Source organism: Pongo abelii, chromosome 8 (assembly GCF_028885655.2).
Source record: "Pongo abelii isolate AG06213 chromosome 8, NHGRI_mPonAbe1-v2.0_pri, whole genome shotgun sequence".
NCBI lineage: Eukaryota > Metazoa > Chordata > Mammalia > Primates > Hominidae > Pongo > Pongo abelii.
In genome coordinates this window covers 103121690-103146959 of record NC_071993.2, presented here as the reverse complement: position 1 = coordinate 103146959, position 25270 = coordinate 103121690, and the positions used below count along the sequence as shown (strand labels likewise).

General features: G+C 36.6%; 1 protein-coding gene across 35 annotated transcripts in view; it reads right to left on the bottom strand.

Moving 5' to 3' along the window:
• Positions 1-10151: 10151 nt before the first annotated feature.
• ZNF518A (zinc finger protein 518A) overlaps positions 10152-25270 on the bottom strand; it is a 37599-nt gene continuing 22480 nt past the window's right edge. For 19 of the 35 annotated variants that reach the window (XM_024253770.3, XM_063727687.1, XM_054522692.2 and 16 more), the window contains 3 exons: positions 21475-21525; positions 20803-20926; positions 10152-20652 (listed from right to left, as the gene is read on the bottom strand). In XM_024253770.3, coding sequence (XP_024109538.3) covers positions 16072-20526 — 4455 coding nt within the window. In that variant the 5' untranslated portion in view covers positions 20527-20652; positions 20803-20926; positions 21475-21525 and the 3' untranslated portion in view covers positions 10152-16071. Of the gene's footprint in view, positions 20653-20802; positions 20927-21452; positions 25269-25270 lie in introns of those variants that run through there. The other 16 variants (XM_054522704.2, XM_063727689.1, XM_054522700.2 and 13 more) reach the window with 6 other exon arrangements.

Genomic DNA, 25270 nt, shown 5'->3' with positions numbered 1-25270 from the left:
ACAGGCATGCACAACTACACCTAGCTAAGTTGTTTTTATTGCTTTTTGTTTGTTTGTTTTGAGACAGAGTCTCACTCTGTCACCCAGGCTGGAATGCAGTGGCACGATCTCAGCTCACTGCAACCTCTGCCTCCCAGGTTCAAGTGATTCTCCTGCCTCAGCCTCCTGAGTAGCTGGGATGACAGGTGCCTGCCACCACGCCCAGCTAATTTTTGTATTTTTAGTAGAGATGGAGTTTCACCATGTTGGTCAGGCTGGTCTCAAACTCCTGACCTCATGTGATCTGCCTGCCTTGGCTTCCCAGTGTTGGGATTACAGGCATGAGCCACTGTGTCCACCCTTGTTTTGTTTTTTGTAGAGACAAAGTCTCACTATGTTTCCCAGGGTAGTCTGAAACTTCTGGCTCAAGTGATCCTCCCATCTCAGCCTCCCAAAATGCTGGGATTATAGGCACTCAGCCAGAAACGTGATTATGATGTGTTTGGGATGGTTTTCTTCATGCTTTTCCTGCTTGGGCTTCACGTAGTTTCTTGGACCTTTAGGTTTATCATTTTCATAAAATTTAGGGAAAATTTTCAGTTATTATTGCTTCAAATATTTTTTTTCTCCCTTTTCTCCTCCTTTTCTGGGACTCCAGTTACATAAATGTTTTACTACTTGATATTGCCCTATAGTGTGGCATTCATGGAAGTGTACAGCTTGGATCTCCCTTCAAGAAAAAATTTATAGGCTGAGTGTAGTGGCTCACATCTATAACACTGCTTTGGGTAAGCCAAGGCAGGAGGATCAATTGAGGCCAGGAGTCTAAGACCAGCCTGGGCAACACAGACCCTGTCTCTACAAAAACTTAAAAAATAATAATAACCAAGCAGTGTGCCATGCACCTGAAGTCCTAGCTACTCAGAAGGCAGGATTGCTTGAGCCCAGGAATTTGAGGTTACAATGATTGCATTGCACTCCAGCCTGAGAGACAGAGTAAGACCTATCTCTACAAAACAAAAGAAAGGAAAGAGGAAAGAAAGGAAGGAAGGAAGGGTGGGAGGGAGGGAGATAGGGAGGGAGGGAGGGAATACTTGTAATTCAGCTGCAAGGAGTGCAATTAGGTTGACAGCCACTAGCTATTAGGGCTTTCAGAATCTGTCTCAGGATTCAAGACAAATATATGGTCTTCCTGAGCACCCTTCAGTCTACATTTTTGCCCAACATGGAACTCTTCTAAAAGACAGATTTTGACCTGAAATACCCATTGGGTTGGCTGACTGTATATGAGATGCATGACAATCTTGAGACTCTCTATAACCAATGCGGCTTCCACTCACCAACCCCTTTCTTTCTCCAGTTATCAGACCTGCCTTATGGTTTGCAGGCTTTGCTTAAACTCAATCCTCCTCCCTCTCCTTTAAATTTTCCCAAGCATTACTGCCCAATAAACTTCTTGCATTCCAAACTCCATGTCAGCATCTTATCCAGAAGACCCAACTGACAGAGTTAGTACCTAAAGTAGTCCAAGAAAGCAGGAAGTAAAGATGAGGTTTTGGGACCAGATTACTCATCACCCAGCTGGCAATCAGGACCCATCCTGTGGGTATGTAAGGCATGAATTGCCCCAAGTACAAAGTGGTGGCCCAGATACTAATGTCTTGCAGTGATTTATTTTTACATGTCCCCAGGCTTGATTTACTAGTCTTTAGTGCATCTATATTCATAAGGAAATTTTCTCTAGATGTCTTTGGCCTCATAGAATGAGCTGGGAAGTGTACATTTCTTAATCAGCTCTGGGTGCTATAACAAAAATATCATAGACTGAGTGGCTCAAACAACAGGCATTTATTTCCCATAGTTATGGAAGCTGGGAAGTTTGAGACCAGGCGGCCAGGATAGATGGGTTCTTGTGAGGCCCCTCTTCCTGCCTTACAAATGGGGACTTCCTGTTGTATCCTCATGGCAGAGAAAAAAAATTATGCTGTCTCTTACTCTTCTTATAACGGCAATAATTCCATTGTGAGGGCTCTATCTTCATGACCTCATCTAAACTTAAGTATCTCCCTAAGGCCCCACATCCTAATATCTTAATTGGAGGTTAAAGCACCAACATACGCATTTGGGGGAGTGGGGGACTCAAACATTCAACATATAACACCTATTCCATGTTTTGTAAGTTTGTAAAGAATTGCTATCTATCTATCTATCATCGATCTATCTATAATTTTTTTGGTAGAATTTACTAATGTATTCTGAAGCCATCTAAACCTGGGTTTTTCTTACAATTTTTGTGGTATCATTTCAATACCTTACTCGTCATAGGTTTCTTCCGATTTTATATTTCCTCTTAAGCCATTCTTTTTAATAGTTTATCTTTCTAGGAATTTGTCAATTTCATCTAGGTCATCTAACTACTGGGCATTCAATTGTTCATAGTATTCCCTTACATTCATTTTCATTTTGTAAGAGCAGTAGTATTGTCCACTGTTTCTTTCTGTTTTTAGTAATTTGAGTCTTCTTATTTTCTTGGCCAGTCTAGCTAAAGCTTGTCAATTTTGTTGACCTTTGATAAGAACCAAATTTTGGTTTCCTTAATGTTCTCTATTGTCTTTCTATTCTCAATGCAATTTCCTTTCATCTCATTTTTATGATTTTCTTCCTTTGGCTTGCTTTGGGTTTACTTTGCTTATTTTCTTGTTCCTTATAAAGTTGTTATTAATTTGAAATCTTTCTTCTTGTTTATTGTGGTAAATATACATAAAAGTCACAATTTTAGCCATTTTTAAGGGTACAGTTCTGTTGCAGTAAGTTTTTTTATTTTTTAAATGTACTCACAGATATAAATTTCCCTCTAAGCACTGCTTTAGTCACATCTCACAAGATTTGGTAGGTTATGTTTTTTCTTTTATTAACCTCAAGAAAGTTTGTTACTTGATTCATTGATTATTTATGAGTATTGTTCAACTGCCATATATTTATGAATTTTCAAAATTTCCTTTAAGTTCTAATTTAATTCTATTGTGGTTGGAGAACATACCTGGTATCATTCCCATCCTCTCAAATTCATTGAGACTTGTTTTATATGGTATATCCTGGAGAATGTTCCATGTACTTTGGAAAAGAATATCTATTCTGCTGTTTTGGAGTGGATTTCATAAACATAGTAGATCTAGTTTGTAGTGCTGTTCAAGTTTTCTATTTCCTTGCCAATCTTTTGTTGTTATTTTATTCATTTATGCAAAGTGGAGTATCAAAGTCTCCAACTATTATTCTTTACTTGTCTACTTCTCCCTTCAATTCTGTCAGTTTTTGCTTCATGGATTTTGTGGTTCTGTTATTAGGTGCATATATGTTTAAAATTGTTATAGCTTCTTGATCAGTTGACACTTTTACTGTTAATAAATTTCCCTCTTTATAGTTAGTAATGTTTTTTGAAAATAATTTTTTTTTGTTTCATCCCCTCAGTCTATGGTATTTTGTTATGGCAGCCCAAAATGACTGAAACAACATGTTTTTCCATTTTTAAAATTTCAACCTATTAAATATCTTTGAGTCTAAAGTGTAGCTCCTGTAGACAGAATGATTTGTTCAGATTCATGGGACAAAAACTAGAACTGTGATCTCCACAGAGGGTGCTGGTGAAATCAGCTCTCTTGGTCAGGGGTGGTAAAAAGCCCTGGTTTGTATCTGTTGCCGATCTCCATAATATAAACAGTTGTCTCTTAGCCTCCATGGGGGACTGGTTCTAGAAGCTGTTGTGGAAACTAAAATTATGGATGTTCAAATCCCTTACGTAAAATGGCATAGTATTCACACATAACCTATAAATATCCTCCTGTATATTTTAATCTCCAGATTACTTATAATACCTAATACAATGCAAATGCTATCTAAATAGTTGTTATACTGTATTGTTTAGGGAATAAGAAAAAAGTCTGTACATGTTCAGACACAATCATCATAAGCCTAACTACATTTTTGATCCATGATTGATTGAATCTGCAAATGTAGAACCCACAGACATGGAGAGTTTACTGCACATGAATCTTACTTATCCAGTCTGAAAATTTCTGCCTTTTGATTGGACTGTTTAATCCATTCACATTTAATGTTATATTAATATGGCTGGATTTATGTCTACCAGTGTGCTTTTGTTTTTTATAGGTTTCATTCCTTTTTTGTTAATTTGTTTCTCATTTACTGTCTTCTTTGGCTATTTTAAAATAAATTTTAATCCCTTTAATGATGTTTTATTTTTGAGGAATTTTCTTAGTGGTTGCTCTAGGGCTTACAATATACATCTTTATCAGAATCTATTTCAGATAAATACAAACTTAATTCCAGTGAAATATCAAAACTTTACTACTATATGGCTCTATTCCCTCCCCCACCTTATTATTGTTACCCACAATAGGTTTACATATGTTACAAACCCGAGAATAAACTTATACTTATTAATAATTTTGTCTTTTAAAGGTAATTTAAAAAGAACAAGTATACATTTATAGAGTTTTTCATATGAGCCTTCTTATTTACTATTATGATTCTTTTCACTTCTTCCTGTGGATTTGAGATACTATCTGGTGTCATTTCCTTACTGCAAAATAGCTTTGTTCCCATCTACTTTCCTTGTGTTGTTATAACATTTCTGCTATTGGCCCCAAAATACAATTATATGCATAATGTTTTATTTGATTGCCTTTTAAGAGAAAGGAAAATAAAGATGCAATTATATTCTTTTTTATACTTACTTAATTACTTTCATATAATGTCTTTCTTTTTTCCTGTGAATTCAAATTATTGTCTGGTGTCATTTGCTTTCAGTCTTAAGAACTTTTAGTATTTGCTGAAAGGTAGGTTTGCAACCAATGAATTCTCATTTTGCTTATTTGAAATATCCATTTTGCCTTCAATTTTGAAAGACAGTTTTGTTTCTATTTCAAAACTTTGAATATATTATCAACTTCCCTTTAGCCTTCTTGGTTTTGCTGAGAAGTCAGCTATTAATCTTATTGGGGGTTCCATGCATCATTTTTCTTATGATAATTTCAATATTTTTTTTTGTCTTTCAACATTCTGACAATAACATGCCTACTTTTGAATCTCTTTGCATTTATCCTACTTGGAGTATGTTGAGCTTCTGGAAATATGTTTTTCACCAAACTTGGGAAGTTTCTAGTCATTATTTCTTTGACTACTTAAAAAATTTTTCATTACACATGTTGCCCTTAATGGTGTCCCACATTATACGTGTCTATGTGTGCTTACTATCATTTGCATACCATATAATTCACACATATAAAATGTTCACTTCAATGGTTTCTTAGTGAATTCCCAGAATTACACAACAATCACAATTTTAGAACATTTTTATCACTCCTTGTCCTTTAGCAGTCCCCTCTGTATTTCCTTTAAACACTTTTAGCTCTAAGCAACCTCTACTAATGTACTTTCATTCTCTGTAAATGTGCCTATTCTTGACATTTCATATGAATGGACTCATGTTTTTGTTACTGGCTTCTTTCACTTAACCTAATGTTTCCAACATTCATCTAAGTTGTAGCATAAATTACTATTTCATTTATTTTTATGATTAATATTCAATTGTATAGATATATCACATTTATGTATGCATTCATCAGTTGCTGAACTTTGGGTTGTTTCCACTTTAAGGCCACTATGAATAATACCACTACGAACATCCTTGTATAAATTTTTGTGTGAACACCTGTTTTAAATTATTTGGGGTATATACTTAGGAGAAGCAGCTCTGGGCCACAGGGTAACATTACATGTAACCTATTGAGAAAGTGCCATACTGTTTTCCAAGATGGCTGTACCATTTTGCATTCCCACCAACAGTGTAGGAGGGTTCCAAACTCTTCCTGGCCTCATTATCTGGGGTTTTTTTTTTTTTTTAATACCCATCCAAGAGGGTAAAAAATGGTACCTCACATAGTTTTGGTTTTCATTTACCTAATGATTAATGATGTTGAGCATCTTTTCATGTGCTTTTTGGCCATTTGTATATCTTCTTTAGAAAAATGCTATTCAGATCTTTTGCCCACTTTAAATTGGGTTACGTCTTCTAAGTTGTAAGGGTTCATTACTCTAAATTAAAATGCATAATCAGATGTATGATATACAACATTTCTTCCCAATCTGTGGGTTGTCTTTTCACTTTCTTGATGATATCCATTGAAGCAATAATTTTTTTCAAATTTCAATGAAGTTAAATTTATCTATAATGTGGTGTCAGTGAAAATAGCAAAGACTTTGAAATTCTGCCCTAACATAAAAGCAATTAAAAGTCTGGCAAAGAAACTGTCACAATCAACTTTTTTGGAACTTTTGAAACTAATCAAAAGCTTTTAGCATCCCAGGAAGTGCTTATCCAAGAAAAATGACTGTATCTCAGAACAACAGCTTTGTGGTATTTTAAGTTACTCTAGTCTCATTCTCCACTCCTCACCTCAGCAACAGCACTGAAAATAACAGCCCTCATTCCCAGTACTAGAGGAAGAACAGTCTTCAATCACAAATACTTTAACTATTTATACTGACCTGTCTGGTGGCTCCCTGGAAGGCCAGCTCAGAAGGTCTTTATTTTGCCTAACTTGGAGTTGGTCCAGAGCTAAAGTTGCTGACTAGCAGTAATGTTTAAAATATTAGCAGCCAAATGCTTTATTTGCTGCTGCCTGGGGTGACAGATAACAACCGGCGCAGGCAACAGACTAACCAAAAAGCTTGGAAGAAAAGCCGGGAAATGAGATGTCCATAGGGACTTTGTAAAGCTTTAACATGTTCCTGAGAATCTAGAAGGTCACACTCATGCCCAGGGCTGTATGTGTGCTTAGAAAAGATGTGAGAAGGCACTAAACTCTCACAATGGCCAACCTGGAGGCTGAAGGTGAAGGCAGAGTTGTAAGCCACCTGGCTGAATGTTGATGTGTCATGAAAACACACAAGTCCCTTAGCAAACACTGGAAGATTTATTCATTCCAGGTGTTTATCTCTGTCTACTTATTAGCTGACCATTAAACTCACAGAACAAAGACTTTCATGGCCACAAATGGCAAAGAATACAAGCATTACAAAATCAGTTCAGAAAAGTCACTAGATAACAAGTACAAAACACAGTAAGAATAACAAACCTGAGAGGTTGGAGGGGAGAATCTGATTTTCAGTTGTCACATTACAAAATTCATACTTTTAAATTCTTCAACAACAACAAAAAAATGAGACATGCAAAGAGGAAAGTATGACCCATACATAGAGAAAAAAGCATTCAGTAGAAATTATCCCTAAGGCACTGTACATTTTGAACAAAGACTTCAACTCAGCTATCTTAAATATGTTCAAAGAACTAAAAGAAACCATGTTTAAAGAACTAAAGAGAATTAAAGCTCAACCAAATAGAGAACATCAGTAAAGGGATAGAAATTATTAAAAGAAACAAATTGAAATTCTACAGTTGAAAAGCATAGTAACTGAAATAAAAATACAATAAAGGGGCTCAACAGTAGACATAAGCTAGCAAAACAAAGAATCTGTGAACTCTAAGATTGATCAGTTGACATACAGTCTGAGAAATAGAAAGAAAACCAAAAAACGAACAGAGCCTGAAAGATCTGTAAGATACCATGAAGAATATCAGCATATGGCCAAACACAGTGGCTCACACCCGTAATCACAGTGTTTTGGGAGGCCAAGGAAGGATGATTCCTTGAGGCCAAGAGTTCAAGACCAGACTGGGCAACACAGTAAAATTCTATCTCTACAAAAATTTCTTAAAAAGTTAGCTGGGCTATTTGGGAGGTTGTGGTGGAAGGAATGCTTGAGTCTAGGAGTTCAATGCTGCAGCGAGCTATGACTGCACCACTGCACTCCAGCCTGGGCAACAGAGCAAGAACCTGCCTCTCTAAAATAAATAGATAAGTCAGTAATAATACCAGCATACCCATAAGATGAGTCTCAGAAAGAGAGAAAAAAAGAGAATTCATCAGGGAGAATATTTGAATAACCGAAAACCTCTCAAATTTAATGAAATAAAAATGAGATTTAACGAAACTTAATCTACCATTCTACAAACCTCCAGAACCTCCAAGTAACATAAACTCAAAGTTATGGATACTGGCACATCATAATCGCACTGTTGAAAGACAAGGACAAAAAGAGAATCTTGAAAGCAGCAAGACAGAAAGAAGTGAGATCCAAAGGTCCCCAGGAGAATTAACAGCTGATTTCTCATCAGAAATCACAAAGGCCAGATGGCAGTGGGATGACATATTAGAAGTGTTGAATGGAAAATTAAAAACAAACAAACAAACAAAAAAAACCTGTCAACCAAAAATTCTATATCCAGCAAAGCTATTCTTTCAAAAAGAAAAATTAAGATATTCATAGATAGACAAAAGCTGAGTTTGTTGCTAGCAGAATTGCTCTACAAGAAAAAAAAAAAGCTAAAGGGAGTATCAAGCTAAAATGAAAGAACCCTAGACAGTAACTCGAACTCACATGAAGGAAAAAAAAAACCACTGGAAAGGTAAATATATTCACCAGCACAAATAAACATAAGACAATGTATTTTTTTTTTTAACTTGGAACACAAATGCTTTATTTAACGGTGCATCGCAATTCCCGTGTGGTGAGCAAAAATAAAATAAAGGAGCAGATCGTGGCACACCATTCCCACTGGCCAAGTGGTTGAACCCTGCATCCAAGACCCAGTGAGCAGCCAAGTGAGGTGCAACCTCTGGGCCTCTCACTCAGGACTCCAACAGAATTAGCACATCGCCCTTGTGCATGGGGCCTTTTACATTGCAGATTTTGGAGCAGCAAGACAATGTATATCTGTTTGTAACTCTTGTTCTTCCCTCCTACCTGATTTTTAAAACTGCATAATTAAAAACTATGTTGATGGACACATAATTATTATAAAGATGTAGTTTGTGACAATAACAGCATGGGCAGAATGAAGGCATACAGAGCAAATTTTTCATTACTAAGTTGAGGTTAATCTGAAAGAGATAAAACAGACTAGTTTTACAATCTCCTGTAATAAAAGTGCTGTCTTTTAAAACAAATTATCTATTGCACTTTTTTGTTTTTCGTGTCATAGCTATGAAAGCTTTGCCTAGAGAATTATCATAAATACTTATATTTTTTGTAAGAGTTTTACAGTTTTTGCTTGTATTTAGGTCTATGATCCATTTTGAGTTAATTTTTGCGTACATAGTGTGAGGAACACTTTTTCTTCAGTGTTCCTCAGTTTCAGATTGCACATCCTCTATCAATCTATCTGCAGGTTTGCTGATTCATTCTTCTGCCATCTCAAATCTAGTATTGAGCCTTTCTAGTAACTTTTAAAATTGTAGTTATTGTACTTTTCAACTCCAGAATTTTCATTTAGTTCTTTAAAAAAAATTTCTATCTCTATGTTCTCTACTTGGTGAGACATTAGAATACTTTCCTTAATTCTTTACATCTGGCTTTCTTTAGCCCTTTGGGTTTATTTATTTATTTTGAGGTGGAGTCTCACTGCCTCCCAGGCTGGACAACAATGGCGCAATCTCGGCTGACTGCAACCTCTGCCTCCTGAGTTCAAGCGATTCTCCTGCCTCAGCCTTCTGAGTAGCTGGGACTACAGGCGCCCACCACCACGCTTGGCCAGTTTATTTTTAGTAGAGACGGGGTTTCACCATTTTGGCCAGGCTGGTCTCAAACTCCTGGCCTCAAGTGATCCACCCACCTCAGCCTCCCAAACTGCTGGCATTACAGGCATGAACCACTGCACCCAGCCTTTTGAACATATAACAGCCGCTTAGCATTTATCCTAAATTTGGTATCCCTCAAAACAACTTTATATTTCCTACATTTCTCTGTCATATAGGACACATACTTTTCTGTTTCTTTGCATATCTCAATTTTTGTGTTGAAACTGGACATTTTAGGTAAAACAGATCTCTGCATACTGATCATCTTCCCTTAGTGACTTGGCTTGACTAATTAATGTATGGCTTGAAGACTGCTTTCACTACTTAGGGAGTTTACAAGTTTGCCCTGCATTTGGCCAGGAACTTGTAGTTTAGAAGTTCTCTCTGGTCAGTCCTCTGAGATGGCAGCCTTCAGCATGCACAGTCTTCCTGATCACAAGGGATGTCTGTAGCTTTATCTAGGTTCTTTGTCTCTTTCCCTGATCCTTTTTTTTTTTGAGACACTCTCGCTCTGTCGCCTAGGCTGGAGTGCAGCGGCGCGATCTCGGCTCACTGCAAGTTCCGCCTCCCGGGTTCACGCCATCCTCCTGCCTCAGCCTCTCGAGTAGCTGGGGCTACAGGTGCACGCTGCCACGCCTGGCTATTTTTTTGTATTTTTAGTAGAGACGCAGTTTCACCGTGTTAGCCAGGATGGTCTCGGTCTCCTGACCTTGTGATCCGCCCGCCTCAGCCTCCCAGAGTGCTGGGATTACAGGCGTGAGCCACCGCGCCTGGCCTCCCTGATCCTTTCTTTAAGCTTCTGGTTATCTATTGGAATGACCTGACAACTGTTTAACCTCCACTGTTACTGATTGCTCTACTGTTTTCTACAATACTCTGAAGTCTGTTACAAATAAAGTCAGGCCCTGTGACAGTTAATTTTCAGTGTCAACTTGAATGCATTAAGGAATACCTAGAGAACTGGTAAAACATTATTTCTGGGTGTGTCTGTGAGGGTGTTTTCAGAGACTGGCATGTGAGCCATTAGACTGAATGGGGAAGATTTGCCCACAATGTGATTGAGGCACAATCCAAACAGCTAGGAGCCTGGACAGAAGGAAAAGAGAAAAAGCTAATTCTCTCTCCACTAACCTCCTCCCCCCCACACCTAAACCTATACCCCAGGAGCTGAGACAGCTTTATTCTCATGCCCTTGGACATCAGAACTCCAGGCTTTCAGGCCTTTGGATTCGAGGACTTACACCCGTGGCCCCTTGGTTCTCAGGCCTTCTACCTCAGTCTGAGAGTTACACCATCAGTTTTCCTGGTTCTGAGGCTTCTGGACTTCGACTGAGTCATGCTACCACCATCACTACGTCTCTAGCTTGCAGACAGCCTAGTGTGGGACTTCCTAGCCTCCATAATTACGTAACCTAATTCCCTCAAGACTTGCCCTCTTATATTGGTTTCGTATCTCTGAAAAACCCTAATTCAGGCCTCTTGTAATGATGTGTCAGTTTTTGAAGCTTACTCCAACCCCCCACTGAACAGAACCTCTGTACCTTTATGCTATGGAACAGCTGGAGGATAAAAAGAATGGTAAATCAGCTCTTTCTGCCAAGCGGGTACATTTAGTCTTCCACTCAGAAATACTATGTTATCTCCCAGTTACATCTTACAGGTTTGGTTTGGTGTCTGGTTTTTTTTCTTTTTTGGTGGTTGTTTTTTGGCAGGCTTGTATTATTTTGTGCCTCTTATTATATACACGGGTCTTACTGGCTGGGCGTGGTGGCTCACGCCTATAATCCCAGCACCTTGGGAGGCCAAGGCAGGTGGATCACTTGAGGTCCGGAGTTCAAGACCAGCCTAGCCAACATGATGAAACCCCATCACTACTAAAAATATGAAAATTAGCTGGGCATCATGGTGGACACCTGTAATCCCACTACAGGAGCGGCACTTGAACCCGGGAGGCAGAGGCTGCAGTGAGCCAAGACTGCACCACTGCGCTCCAGCCTGGGGAACAGAGTGAGACTCTATCTCGAAAAATAAATAAATGGGTCTTCTTTTATTGTTTCCCAGTTGATTACTGTTAATTGTTCAGGAAAGTAACTAATTTTCAGTGTACTCCTTTAAACTTTAAAGATATTAAAAGCAAGTCATCAACAAGAGTATTTTGGTCTCTCTCCCAAATTTAACTTTCATTTTGCTTTCCATTCTTTGACATTAGCAATAGCTTATGATGTAATTGATGATCGCAGGCAACATTTCGCTCCTTAATTGAAAGATGTATTTCAAGAGTTGCCACACAAACATAACCCTCACTTTTGGTTTAAGCACTTTAAAGTATATGGAAAAATTCTTATTTTAACACATTAGAAATGTCTTTACTAGGAATAAGTATTTAAATTAAGCACATTCTTGGCATCTCCTAAATTCATGACTTCTAAAATTGATGTACATTATATTTTTTCCACACTATTTACTTGAAAGTTTCCACTCTTGTAACAATTATTCTTGTTTTAAAAAGATTCCTAAATTTGGAGGCATTAACAGAAGCTTTGTTAAACTAGTCAAAAAGCACCTCAAAGATGACTTCATGAAATACTTCCTCCAAGATACTAATTACTTCTCAATTCTCCAGTTATTAAGAGAGGCATACATAAATTAATAAACATCAAACTCAACCATTTCAACTCTCCATTATAGGGAAAGTTTCCACTAATGCCATACTCTGCTATTTAGCGACAAATACCACCCTGAAAAATCCCCCCAGTAAGTTTTGCTAGATGACATCCCCAATGGGTCAAGTAGTTAGCTGAGAGCAAGGATCCTAACAAGTTGCTAAGGCAAAGAACAGAGCCAATGCCCCAACTGGGTCTGTTAAGAAGGTTAAGGAAGTAGATGTCAATGGTGAAAACGAATCTTATTTTTAAAAAATCAAGATAAGCTGTATGGAATTAATATATAATATTCTGTTTTTAATTCACCTTCATTTTCTCCCATCCCAAGAACTTCTATTACTTTTTCTTAACAGCTATTTCAGATCACTAAAAGAATATCTAAGTCCTTTTCCCATCTAACCTGGACATAAATTCTCACAGCATTTCTGCTCTATCTCATTTTTAATCCCTTCATAAGTTGCACTACTCTTAGCACACAAATGACCTATTTTACCCACTAACCATTTTCATTATATTTACAGTCTCTTTGTTGTTATACAAGTACATCCATACTAGAAACTTTACATACATACATTTCAGTTCGTACTTTGTAGCTCTTTTACACAGGTGAGGTACATCACGAAACTTATCAAGCTTGTGTTTTTTAAACAAAAATCCCATTCTGAAAGCAGACTCTAGGGAATTCAAGCAACAGTTAGTAAACTATGTCTGGTAGGCCAAATTCAGCCCACTTCCTGTTTTTGTAAATTGTTTTATTAAAACATAGCCACACTAATTCATTTATATATTGTCTATGGTTTTTTCTGCATTATGAGAATTGAGTAGTTAGGACAGAAACTAGAAGGCCTACGAAGCTTATTTATCTGACCCTTTATTGAAAAAATTTGCTAACCCCTCAATGAAAATATTTTCCATTAAAAAAACTATTACATTTCAATTTGTGTTACTGAATACTTAGCAAGATAAATTCTTTGAAAAGTGAATTATGTTTTTTAAGTACTTGCCAAATAGTGAGAAACCCATTTCAGTGGAGATGGACTGGAAAAAATAAAACAAATTCCTCACCCAGAAATTCAACTGCAAAACTAAAACTAACTCTTCAATTGTAATAAGAACCTCGAACTACTGAATATCATATTTTGGAAAGCCCTCTTTGGAAAGCCACACAAAAAAATAAAGGATACAGGCTTTTGTTTTGAATTTTCTGCAATGGCAATAATGAAGCTCTAAGCAGGTTTGCCTCCCTCAGAATAACCTAAGTTAACAAAATCAGAAAAAGTTCCAACTAGAATATCTGGAGCACAAAGCTTACTTTAAATGGCTGTTAAAACTTTAAGGCAAGAAGTACGTATCTCGACATTTTCCTGAAATGGCTATTCTGAAATGTAATTTTATAGTGCTGCAAATATTAGCAGGAAAGTTCCTTCTCTCTCCTTGCTATTTACAGCAGGTGATGCCTCATAACAGATCTATATGTGACAAACAGGGCATTTTAATTTTATTGCTGTTAGGATACTGAAGTCTATAAGCCTCTCTATGGCTTACCTTGCCAGCATAATGATAGTAAAATTATGGTATATGTTACCTTTCTTAAACAATGTATCATCTATGATTATGGGAAGAAAAAAAATCCCACACTTTATCTATCTTGTATAGTTAACTAGCATTGAAAAAACACATCACTTTAAAATCTGTATTTCCTAAAGAACAAAATTTCCATTAGATTTTAGCACAGTAAAAAAATTCTTGTGTAAACACAAACTTAAGATAAATTTAATTGAAAATGTTCATTACAGAAATTAACAATGCTTACCATTCTTTAAACACCATATACATTATTAATATATACTGTATATTTCCAATTAACTCCATTCTTAGGCTCAATTTAAGAAACACAATTGTAACATTTTATACAAAAAATACTTCACTAAGAAAGTAGACAAACTGCACAAAACAGTACAAGTATAATGTGCATAGCAAGATAGCTTGAAGCATTCTATGTATGGCTTTCTTTAAAATAAAACTATTAGGGGAATGGGCCCATTTGGGACCTACTGTTACAGTTGACATATGTAAACTGTTTCACATCTTTTTTAGGCACTTGCTAACAATAGTGTTCAATCCCTGAAGAACGAATTTACCTCAAAAACAAAATCTACATCTGAAATAAAAACCAAAAAAATAACATGGGTAAAGTCTTATATATTCCTTTTAAATTAAACAACCAGTTTTATTAGTGCATGCACTGAACTAAACTGAAAGAAAATAAACTTATGCCAAAAATGTCTGTGCAAAATTTACATAAAAGGTACAAAAATATGTACAGACTTAATTTGTTATATACAGAAAAGAAGCCCTGAAGTTTTCATCCATTAATGAAAATGTCATTAACACTTGTAACAATGTAACAAAAAATCATATAGCACGTAATTTTTTAACACAAGAACTCCATTATCCAAAGATCCAGCAAAATTTGATCCAAACTTACAAGGTGAAAAATCTAAATCTATGATTCTGTTGTCATCATGAAAACATCCATTTTAAAACTCTGTTGGGCGTGTCCCTTAGGAATCTATCCTAAGGTTTTATGCACTGCCTCTGGGTCCACTATTGATGCTTCCTTTTTCAAATGCCAACAATCTGTGTATGTTTTGGGTTGTCAGTCACACTGAGAAGCAGCTAACAGAAATGCTTTGTCCTAATTTGGACATGTTCAAATAATAAAGTGAATACAGACAAAAATATGATCGTGCTTCAAAATACTGTTTTGGTAAAAAATTTTAACTTTCAAGAAAAGCCACTCCCTTGGAAGTGCTCCTATGTTCCATTCTTTTTAAACGGATGGGAACCAAGAAGAAAAAAATGGCCATTTGTTTATGGAGGACAAATGAGATAAGCATAGTTCTGTGCAAGGGGATCATCAGAGAATATAATCAAATTCAGAACTATGTTCAATTTCTTTAACCAAACTTTCAATGAGACAAAGAGTTTAAATTCTTCTCTTGAAGCTGCCCATCTACTGCAACATTTGACATAGTCATTTAGAAAAAGAAAATCACCTTGGGAGAGTATTCCCAATCTCTAACAAGTGACAGAGTTCAACTGGAAAAAAAATTTACTTGCCAAGAACTCTTCAAGCATTGTATGAGGTGTAACTGTAGTGAGTTAAATGTAATTTCAAGGAGCCTAATATCCTTCAAAATAACTATATTTAGCAGACATAGAGTGACTTCTTTACCCAAGCTCTCTCAAAGTATCTTCACAAATGTGAGAAACTCCTTCAGTTCTATGATGAAAGAGCTCTCCATCTCCAGAGGAGCTACACTTAGATGCGTAAGGCTGGTGGAAGAAGAGAGGGAATGGGGGTGTCAGCCATTACCCTCTACTAAGAGTCACTAAAGAACTAAAGTGGGAAAATTGTTTTATCAAAATTTTCTTTAGCCCTAACTTCCCAAGAACACATGTTTAAAAAATTAAATCAAGGTACTTCTGTGCTGTGATTAGTTTCTTTCAAAACTTTTGAGTGCAGGGATACCATTTTCAAATATCATACATACAACTTTTACTCTTCCACAGAAATATAATCAACTTTTAAAATGTTCAATTTCAGGTATTATACTGAAGTAGAAAATGTCTGCATTATGGTAATTCAACCCGTTGTTTTCTTCTAAGGTAATTTTACTTTTCTTTTCCTTGGTAATTATGGTAAACTATTCTAACATGTTCCAATCCCGAGTAGCTTCCATTAAATGTCTCTGCCCATGACCAGCCCAAGTATCCTGATTGTCAAATACTCTACCACAAAACCAACAGTTAAATTTAGCCTTCAAAATATTTTCAGAGGTAGTCTTCACAATCTGGTAATTGTTTTTGCTTGTCTTTTTGAGTGTTAATTTTAGCACAAATCTTTCTTTCACAGAACTAACAGGTTTAAATGTTTTGTGCCTCTTGGAAAAATCATCATAAGTTGTTTTAGGAGGGTTATAACAAACCGGTTTCAGTAAAGCATTTATAGTTCTTTTCGACAATGAAACCTTAAGTACATGTCCATTAAATTTAGCAATAGTTTTCATTACACTTACTACTTCTGGTGCATCTGCGTCAGGATGATTCAAAACTACAACTGGTTGGTTTCTCCTAGGACATTTCACAAGCTGTTTAGAACTAAAAGGGAAAAGCCGCAAAGTTCTGATGGAATCTTTTGAAAGCCTAGGTCTGCTAAATCCAAATGTTTCATGGACATCTTCAGGTTTTGCCTTTTCTTTACACTTTCTATGCAATGTTGCTTTTCTTCTTGGAGGTTCTTGGTAACTATCCCTACACTTTCGTTTACAGTTTCTGTTTCTAGATACAAAGGCAGTTTCAGAGTCTTTACTTCCATGAGTTTTTGTTTTTGAAAAAATTTTTTTGGAAGTCTTTTTTCTATTGAAGTTCCTCTCAACTGTACAATTTGTTTTACACCTTAATACCCTGGACTCTGAACAGTCACTGACACATATTGGTTCCTCAGAAGATTCTGGGCACGTTGCAGTAGAAGTTATCACAATTTCATTTGCTGGCATTAAGTCATCTAGTAAGAAGGGTAAGGCATCTCTAGAAGATTCTGGCTCTTTCTGCTCTCCTCCTATAATCTGATTAGATGGTACGTTGTCTTTTTGCAATGAGGATGCAGAGTTGCTTACTGACAGATTATTAGCAGCAGTCACATTTAAAACAGGGTTAAAAATTTTCAGCAATATTCTTTGTGGTGTTCCTTCAGGTTTCTTTGGCTGTATATTTTGATAAGTACTATTTTGGACTAATTTGGGCTTAAGCAGCTCAGTTTTATTTGGCATCACACACTTTAAAAAAACAGCTTGTTTGCCATCAGGCAAGAAGGTATAAAGAGGTGGTTTTGGAAAAATCTCATTCTGCTGTTTTACTGAATCGGAGATATTCAACTTAGTGCTCTGTTGCTCAGATAGCATGTTAGGAATAAGAACAGCTTTCACAGAACTCGTTGGTTTCAAAATGTAAGGGCCTTTTAATGGCAAAGTATTTTCTGAGCTACTTTTCATGCTCAAACAACTGCCAATGCTGGAACAAAGTCCAGGTGTAAGACAATTACTGTTTGGTTCTACCTTCAAAATAGGTGTTTTGCAAGGCTCCTTAGTCATAGTTCCACGAGCTTGGGCACCCTCGGTTTTGACAGCGGAAACACCTTCAAGTTTCCCATTATTAAGTGTTAAAATCATCCCAGGTTTCTTGTTTACAAAAAGAGAAGCAGGGATACCTTGTGAATTAACCAATGGAAGTGCATTTCCAGGAATAACCGGTAGCCCAGGCTTGTTAGTAATGTTCAATGGTATTAAAAATCCTTTTGAAGTCTGAACAATTATAGTTTTTTTTGGTTCTGAATTTAAAAGTGGACTCTGCATATAAAAAGAACCTAAATTTTGTGTGGTGGCTCGTAGTTTGTCTTTTACAAGCTGCTGTGTTATTATCGCATCTGACTGAGTCTTAAGTAATGTGCCAAAACCTGAAATTCTAGGCATCTTCTCTGAATCTCTCACATCTTGTGGCATTGATGAAACTTGTTTTTCTTTTCCAAATTTCAAATTCAAATCATTTGTAGGCACATTAATACCCACACTGCCAGGTGGAACCGGGAAGATGCCTTGCACTTTGAAATCTTTCGAAGACTCAACAATTTTGCTTTCTCCGTCCTGTTTTTGAAATGACTGGTCACAATGAAGTGGCAGGCCTTTATTTGGAGTGTTACTAGAATCTTGTTTTACATCAGGTTTTATTTTCAATACATCCTGAAGCAATTGGTTTACTTCAGGTGGCAGAAATTCTGATGCCTGTTGGCTCTGGAGAGAGAAAACAGATGTGATTCTAGGCATCATAGGTGAATCGACATTAGAAAAGTCTTCCCATTTAGATTTTTCAGTCGCACACTCTAAATTTTGATTTTCATTACTGTACAGGTTTTGTCCATCAATGTTTTGTCCTTTTTCTAAAACATACTGTTCTTCAATTTCAGATTTTGCTTTTAAAGTCCCATCTTTATCATTTGAAAGGCTAATAGATGCTAACAGACTATCTGGTTTTGAGCTCTCCTGCCTCACTAGTGATAAAAATGATTCACTAATTGGTTGTTGGACAACTGTTTTGCTGGATGAAGATTCTCTTTGAGGGTTTTCACACACTGCTGTTCCTGAAAACCTACGACGTTTATTAGAATTATTCACTTTTGAGTAATTATGAAAAGGTAATGATCCTTGGTTGGAGGATTCAACAGGTAACTCAGAGTTGCCATAATTAATGCAATAATTATGCATATCTCCACTGTTGTATGTATTTGGTTTGGCAACACAGTTGACTTTATCTGGACTTTTAATGGTGGTACCTAATACCTCGGGGTGACTCTGAGTGAGATGATTTCCCCAGAAGTCAACATTATCTCTTGTTTCAAATTTTGTGGTCAAATTCACTGATGCTGTAACCAATTCTGATGTTGCTGACAAAGAAGATACACTTTTCTCATAATCCACTGTTTGAAGCATATTATTCCTTTGAGATATCAAAGTCATTTCTTTTTCTGAACTTGCTTTCCCTGAAAGTATAGAAGATGAACATGAAAATGGAGTAGTTGCTTTCATATAAACTGTGTCATTTAACTCAGTTGTTACTCCTGTTAAAAATCCATTAGTGTCCAAAGTCTGCGCCTGCAAATTAGCAGTACTGTCCTTTGCAGCACCTGAGTGTGAGTCTGGTGAACATACATTTTGTTTGATAGGCACCAATTTTAATACAATATGCTGTTTTCCATCCATCATCTTGAAGCCCATGAACTTAGCACTATAGTTAGGGGGAACTGCTATTTTATTATTTTTCAGCATTACAGTTTTCGGTGTAGGTCCTAGTACAGCAGTCTTCATGAAACCTGAACTAGCGTTTGGTCCCTCTTCAGCTCTATTACCTTGCCCAGTGGACAGAGGAGTTGGCTTCTCTGACTCTGATTCAGGGGCTTTATCATTATTCTCACAGTGTAGTCTTTCATCCTTTTCTTCACTTAAATGCTCTTGAACAACATGGCTCTGGTCTTCAGATTTAGTCTGTGTTTTGTTCATTTTCTTAAGCACTTGAGTGTTCTTTTCTATACTTCTGTCACTTCCACTGTTAATTTTCTTACGTTTCCAGAATGTCTTCCTTGATGCACCTATTTTATATCTTTTCAGTATTAGCTTAAGTCCTGCAGAAGTCTTTGCCATTCTTTTTTCATATTTGTCTTTTTCCAGTTTTTCTTTTGCATATAAATGTTCTTTGTGCAAAGTTATAACATGTCTTACAAGGTGTTCTCTCCTGGTGGCACCATAGCTACAATATTGACAAGTGAAGGGAAAAGTACCAGAATGAATATGAAGGTGCTTCTGAAGCTCTCCTTTGGTAAAACATACATGATGACATTTACCACATTTATAATGAATTTCATTATGTCTATGAATGTGCTGAACAAATGTGCCAACATCCTGGGTGGAGAACTTACACTTTTCACATTGAAAATTACCATTAACACAATGTGTGGATGTGAAATGCTTTGTCAAGTTCAGTAAAGTATATACACTCTCATTGTTACAAATCTCACATTTTACTAAAGTGCTTCTATGGGTTCGTCTGTGTTGTTTAAATACCTGAAAGTCATTTGCTGAAAAGTTGCACATTTCACAAGGATATGAAGGTAATTCGCCATGGTGCCACATTTGAAAGTGTTTCTGCAAATCATTTGGGCTATATCGAGTGTTGTCTCGGCATTTTAAACAGCTGAAATTGAGTATTTTTGCAGACATTTTTATACCCTCTTCTTCAGCTCTCTCAGACTTATGAAGCAATGTACACTCCTCTACACAGCTTACAGTCTTTATACTGATAGATTTTCTTGCAGTCTGCTGTTTACTCTGAAATAATTTTCTGTATTTGTCAACTTCATGTTTCAATAGGACTTCATTTGGAATATTTATTTTTGGCAAATCAATTTTCACATTTTTTAGTTCATAATGAATACTTTCTGAAATTTTTGGTTTAGGGGCCAACCTATCAACTATCTCATTTTTCACATCATAATCTTTTTTTAAAGTAGTTTGTTTTTCATCACAAAATAACTGTTTCTGTTCAGATGGCATGATTTAACCAAAAAAGTCCCAATTTCTTTTTTTCTGAAAACTCTTGAAGTTATCTGTAATTTAAACAGGAAACGATACTGTGTAGAGACATCTTCAATATACAGGATTTTTCCCACAATAACTCACCTAAAATTAAACAAAGAATTGAAATTCTCATCACAAAAATAATAGTAAATTTCCTATCTGTAAGTTTATTTTGGCACAAAGTAGGAATGTTAATCAAAAACATAAATTAAATATACAAAAGACTTGTTAAGTATTTTAAGAACAGCTTACCAAGAAGTAATAGTTTGAAGTAAAAATAACACTAATCTGGAAGTCAGGAAATGCAAGCTCTAGTTCCAGCTCTGCTGTGTGACCTTGGGAAAGCTTCAACTTCTCTGGACCTCAGTTTCCTCATCTAAAGAAAACCACAGTTGGGTAAGTAACGCTCAAGCGCTAAGATTTTTATATTAAGGTGATAATACAGTTTTTAAACAAGATTTTAAAAATCTTAGAATCCTAAAAAGTTCCAATTACACACATGTGGTTTACCCATATACTATTAACTTTTTCATTTGCTTAGTTGATCTAATAGCTATTCCCTGTGAGAATCCCAACAGACTTCTCTCCAGATTTCCCATTTCCCTAGTTCCTCAGGGATAATCTACAGTTAAAACAAAAGCTTCATTCATCTAACAGAAACAACCAAAGACGGTATCTGCTTATCATTACTAACAGGTTAGAAACCAAACAAAAAGAACAAAAAGGAAGAAATTAAAAAGAACAGCAGCACCATTTCCCTAGTGTAGTCCTAAAGTCCATCTACTCATTACCTTTCTGGTTCCCTACCATTTTGGCTATGTGAATTTATATCCTTAGAACTCAAGCCAGATGACAGCAAGGAAAAGCCCTTGGCAGATTAGAACATACCCATCACTACCTACCTGCATTAATTCAAGCACTTACTGGTCATGTTACTTTAGACAAGTCTCAACCTCTGTGTCTCAGTTCCTTCATCTGTAAAATGGGGGGAAAAATTAGTACTTCCCCTATGTCTTTCACAACGTTGTTGTGAAGATAAAATGAGAAAATATATGTAAAAATATCCTTTAAAGTGCTATATAAATCATAGCTACCACTATTACTCTATGTGATTACCAAGTATGGGACATAACAATATATTGTTGAGACAGGAATCTGAATACTGAAGGTTCAGTCATTAATATATCAAACTGTATTATTAGAAAAATTACATGTTTTTAATTTTGTGCTTTACATATATATATATATATATGAATAGACAAAATCAGATAAGCTAAACAAAACATAGTATAAATCACATTAAGCTCCTCATCCATAATGTCTATCCAAAGGTCTCAGCTTTAAACTTCAGTTAATCTAAATACCTACGAACTTTACTGTTTTAGAAATCCTTTACTGAGGGAATCATTAAAAGTTGAATTACTTACATATTAAGAGATCTATAATAAATTAATCAGAAGGGTACTAATTATTGAATTGTTTTACATGCCATGACTAATACAGTAAAATGTGAATCCAGAATGGAATGTCTGTCATAAAACTTTAGTATTACAAAGAAAAGGTAATACAAGATGAAGGCCTCATGAAGGGTTTTTAGGGCCCTAAAAGAAGAAAAGCTGAAAAAGTAACTCAACTGTCAGGAAACCAGGAGAAAAGGCTGAGAAGAATTATCTGATGGCTATTCTCAAACTAAGGCTTACAGATGATTTCAGAATGACTAGCCAAGCAGAGCACTTGTCTTTCTAGGAGAATGAACTAGACACTAATTGAAGGCTCTACAATCCAACAGTCAGGTTTTAACTCACTGCTTTGTTAAGAGAAAAGAAAAGAAAAAAAAGAAGGGAAAAAAAAGAAAAGAAAGGAAGGCAGGAGAAAGAAACGAAGGAAGGAAAGGAAGAAAGGAAGAAAGAAACACAGAAAGAGAAAGAAAGAAAAGATTGATGACAGGGTCTCACTCTGTCGCTCAGGCTGCAGTACAGTGGCACCATCACGGCTCACTGCAGGCTTGACCTCCCAGGCTCAGGTGATCCTCCCACCTCAGCCTCCCGAGAGCAGCAGGGACTACAGGCATGCGCCACCATACCCAACTAATATTCTGTATTTTTTGTAGAGATGAGGTTTCGCCATGTTGCCCAGGCTGGGTGTAGAAAGAATTATATAAGTTGATTAAAAAGAAAATAGTATAACTAAATCATGTGTTCAGTTCTCCTTCAGGGACTAGGGCAAGAGTGGGGAAATGGAATATATGAAGAGGTAGGAAATCAAACTGTCTAAACTTGTAAGATACTCTAATATGTGACTCAGGAGTCAAAATGGCTGTGAAATAAAACATAAGACAGCTTTGGCTTCCTTCTCTAATAATGCCTCACTTAGACCTTGAGAATAGGGTTATTAAAATGTAATACATACTTTTTCTGTTTCTGAGTATCAAAAGATTTTAGATGCCTAGGAGATGGAAACTCAGTATTTACACTGCTTATGTCCTATTTCACATTTGACACCTGTTCTGCGCTACGCGAGTTTTCATGTGTTTTCACTAGTTTCAACTTCAAATACAAGAGGTTCAAACGCTTCATTGGGAACATTTTTGTAAGTCAAAAAAATGGCATAACAATAAGGATAAAAGAGACCATCTTATTAAGAAATCCACTTAGCTCTTACTTAAGCTTGGTAACTGTTAAATAAAGTTGAATGTCAATCTTTTTTGTATTTAATGTATGGCATATGCCATACGGCATTAGAGGAGTTTGTATTTTAGGTAGTTTGGGGTTTGTTATTTGCCCTCAAATTTTAAGTTTCTCTAGAGAGTCTATTATGTCTTCAATTATGTTCAACTTGTTGCATGGGGAAGCAATCTGTGATGGTTAATTTTAGGTATCAACTTGACTGGATTAAGGAATACCTAGAAAACCAGTAAAACATTACTTCTGGGTTTGTCTGTGAGGGTGTTTCCAGAGACCAGGATGTGAGTCAGCAGACTGAGTGGGGCAGATTTGCCTCAGTGTGGGTGGGCACCATCCAATCGGCCAGGGGCCTTGATAGAACAAAAAAGGAGAGAAAAGGATTTCCCCTGCCTCTCTCCTGGAGCAAGGATACTCTCTTCCTCCTGCCCTTGGGCATCAGAACTCCAGGCTCTCTAGCCTTAGGACTCCAGGACTTAGACCAGCAGCCCTGCTTTAGCCAGACCTTTAACCTCAGATTGAGAATTGGACCATCGGGTTCTCTGGTTCTGAGGTGCTTGGACTTGGACTGAAACATACTACCAGCATCCCAGGGTCTCTAGTTTGCAGACAACCTGTTACAGGATTTCTCAGCCCCCATAATCACATGAGTCAATTCCCCTAATAAATCCTCTCTCATGTATTTATATATCTATCAATCAATCTATATACAGTCACATGCTGCATAATTATGTTTTGGTCAACAATGAACCAAATAAACAAACGTGGTCCCATGAGATTATAATACTGTAATTTTGCTGCATCTTTTCTACATTTAGATACACAAATACTCATCACTGTGTTACATTTGCATACACTATTCAGTACAGTAATATGCTATACAGGTAGCCTAGAAGCAACAGGCTATACCTTATAGCCTAAGTGTGTAACAGGTTTACCATCTAGGTTTGTGTAAGTACACTCTGATGTTCACACAATGACAAAATAACCTCATGACTCATTTCTCAGAACATATTCCCATCGTTAAACAAGGTACGACTGTGTATGTATCTTATTGGTTCTGCATCTCTGGAGAACTCTGACTAATACACAAACATGATATCTGACAACAATTTATACTAAGGTTGCCACGTATGGACAAAAAATGTTGGCATGTTGTGAACATATCAACATAAAAAAAGAAAAATTTTATTACAGTTGTAATCCTCCAACCTATGAGCTAATGCTCTTTTTACTACAGTCCAATCTCTACCCACCAACAAAGATTGCTGGTTTTATTTATTTATTCACTTATTTATTTTGAGACAGGGTCTCGCTGTTGCCCAGGCTGGAGTGCAGTGGCGTGATCTCAGCTCACTGCAGCCTCAACCTCCCAGGCTCAAGTAATCCTCCCACTTCAGCCTCCCAAGTAACAGGGACTACAGTATACACCATCACAGTCCTCTAATTTTTGTATTTTTCTGCATAGATGAGGTTTTGCCATGTTGCCCAGGCTGGTGTTGAACTTCTGAGCTCAAGCGATCCACTCGCCTTGGCCTCCCAAAGTGTAGAGATTATAGGTGTGTACCACAACATCCAGCCCAGATTACTGGTTTTAAATGTGCTATTTAAACTACTGCCTTCTATATATGTATTATTACAGCATAAGACTTGACCAACATCTCAATAAGTCTTGAAATAATACAATTTTGTAAAAGTATTAAAATAATCTGTAGTTTCCTATACGAACATGGCAACTGAAAACATCTCACTTCCTCCTTCTCCTAACTGCCCATTGAAACGACCAAAAAATATAATTTAGAAACTCCTACAAAATGGCTAGGAACTAGAAAAACATTCCATATACATATGGCAAGGTGTCTGACAGGAAACAGTCTGGTGAGAGGGGAGTAAAAACAAAGCCGATCAACTGCCAGCCACCATTTTTAAAGAGGGAGTTCACTAGGAACATTCATCCAATCAATATTTAATGAGGATCTGCCCATTATGCCCAAGTAAGGAAGTGAGAGACATAATTCTGCCTACTCCTTCCCCTAAAC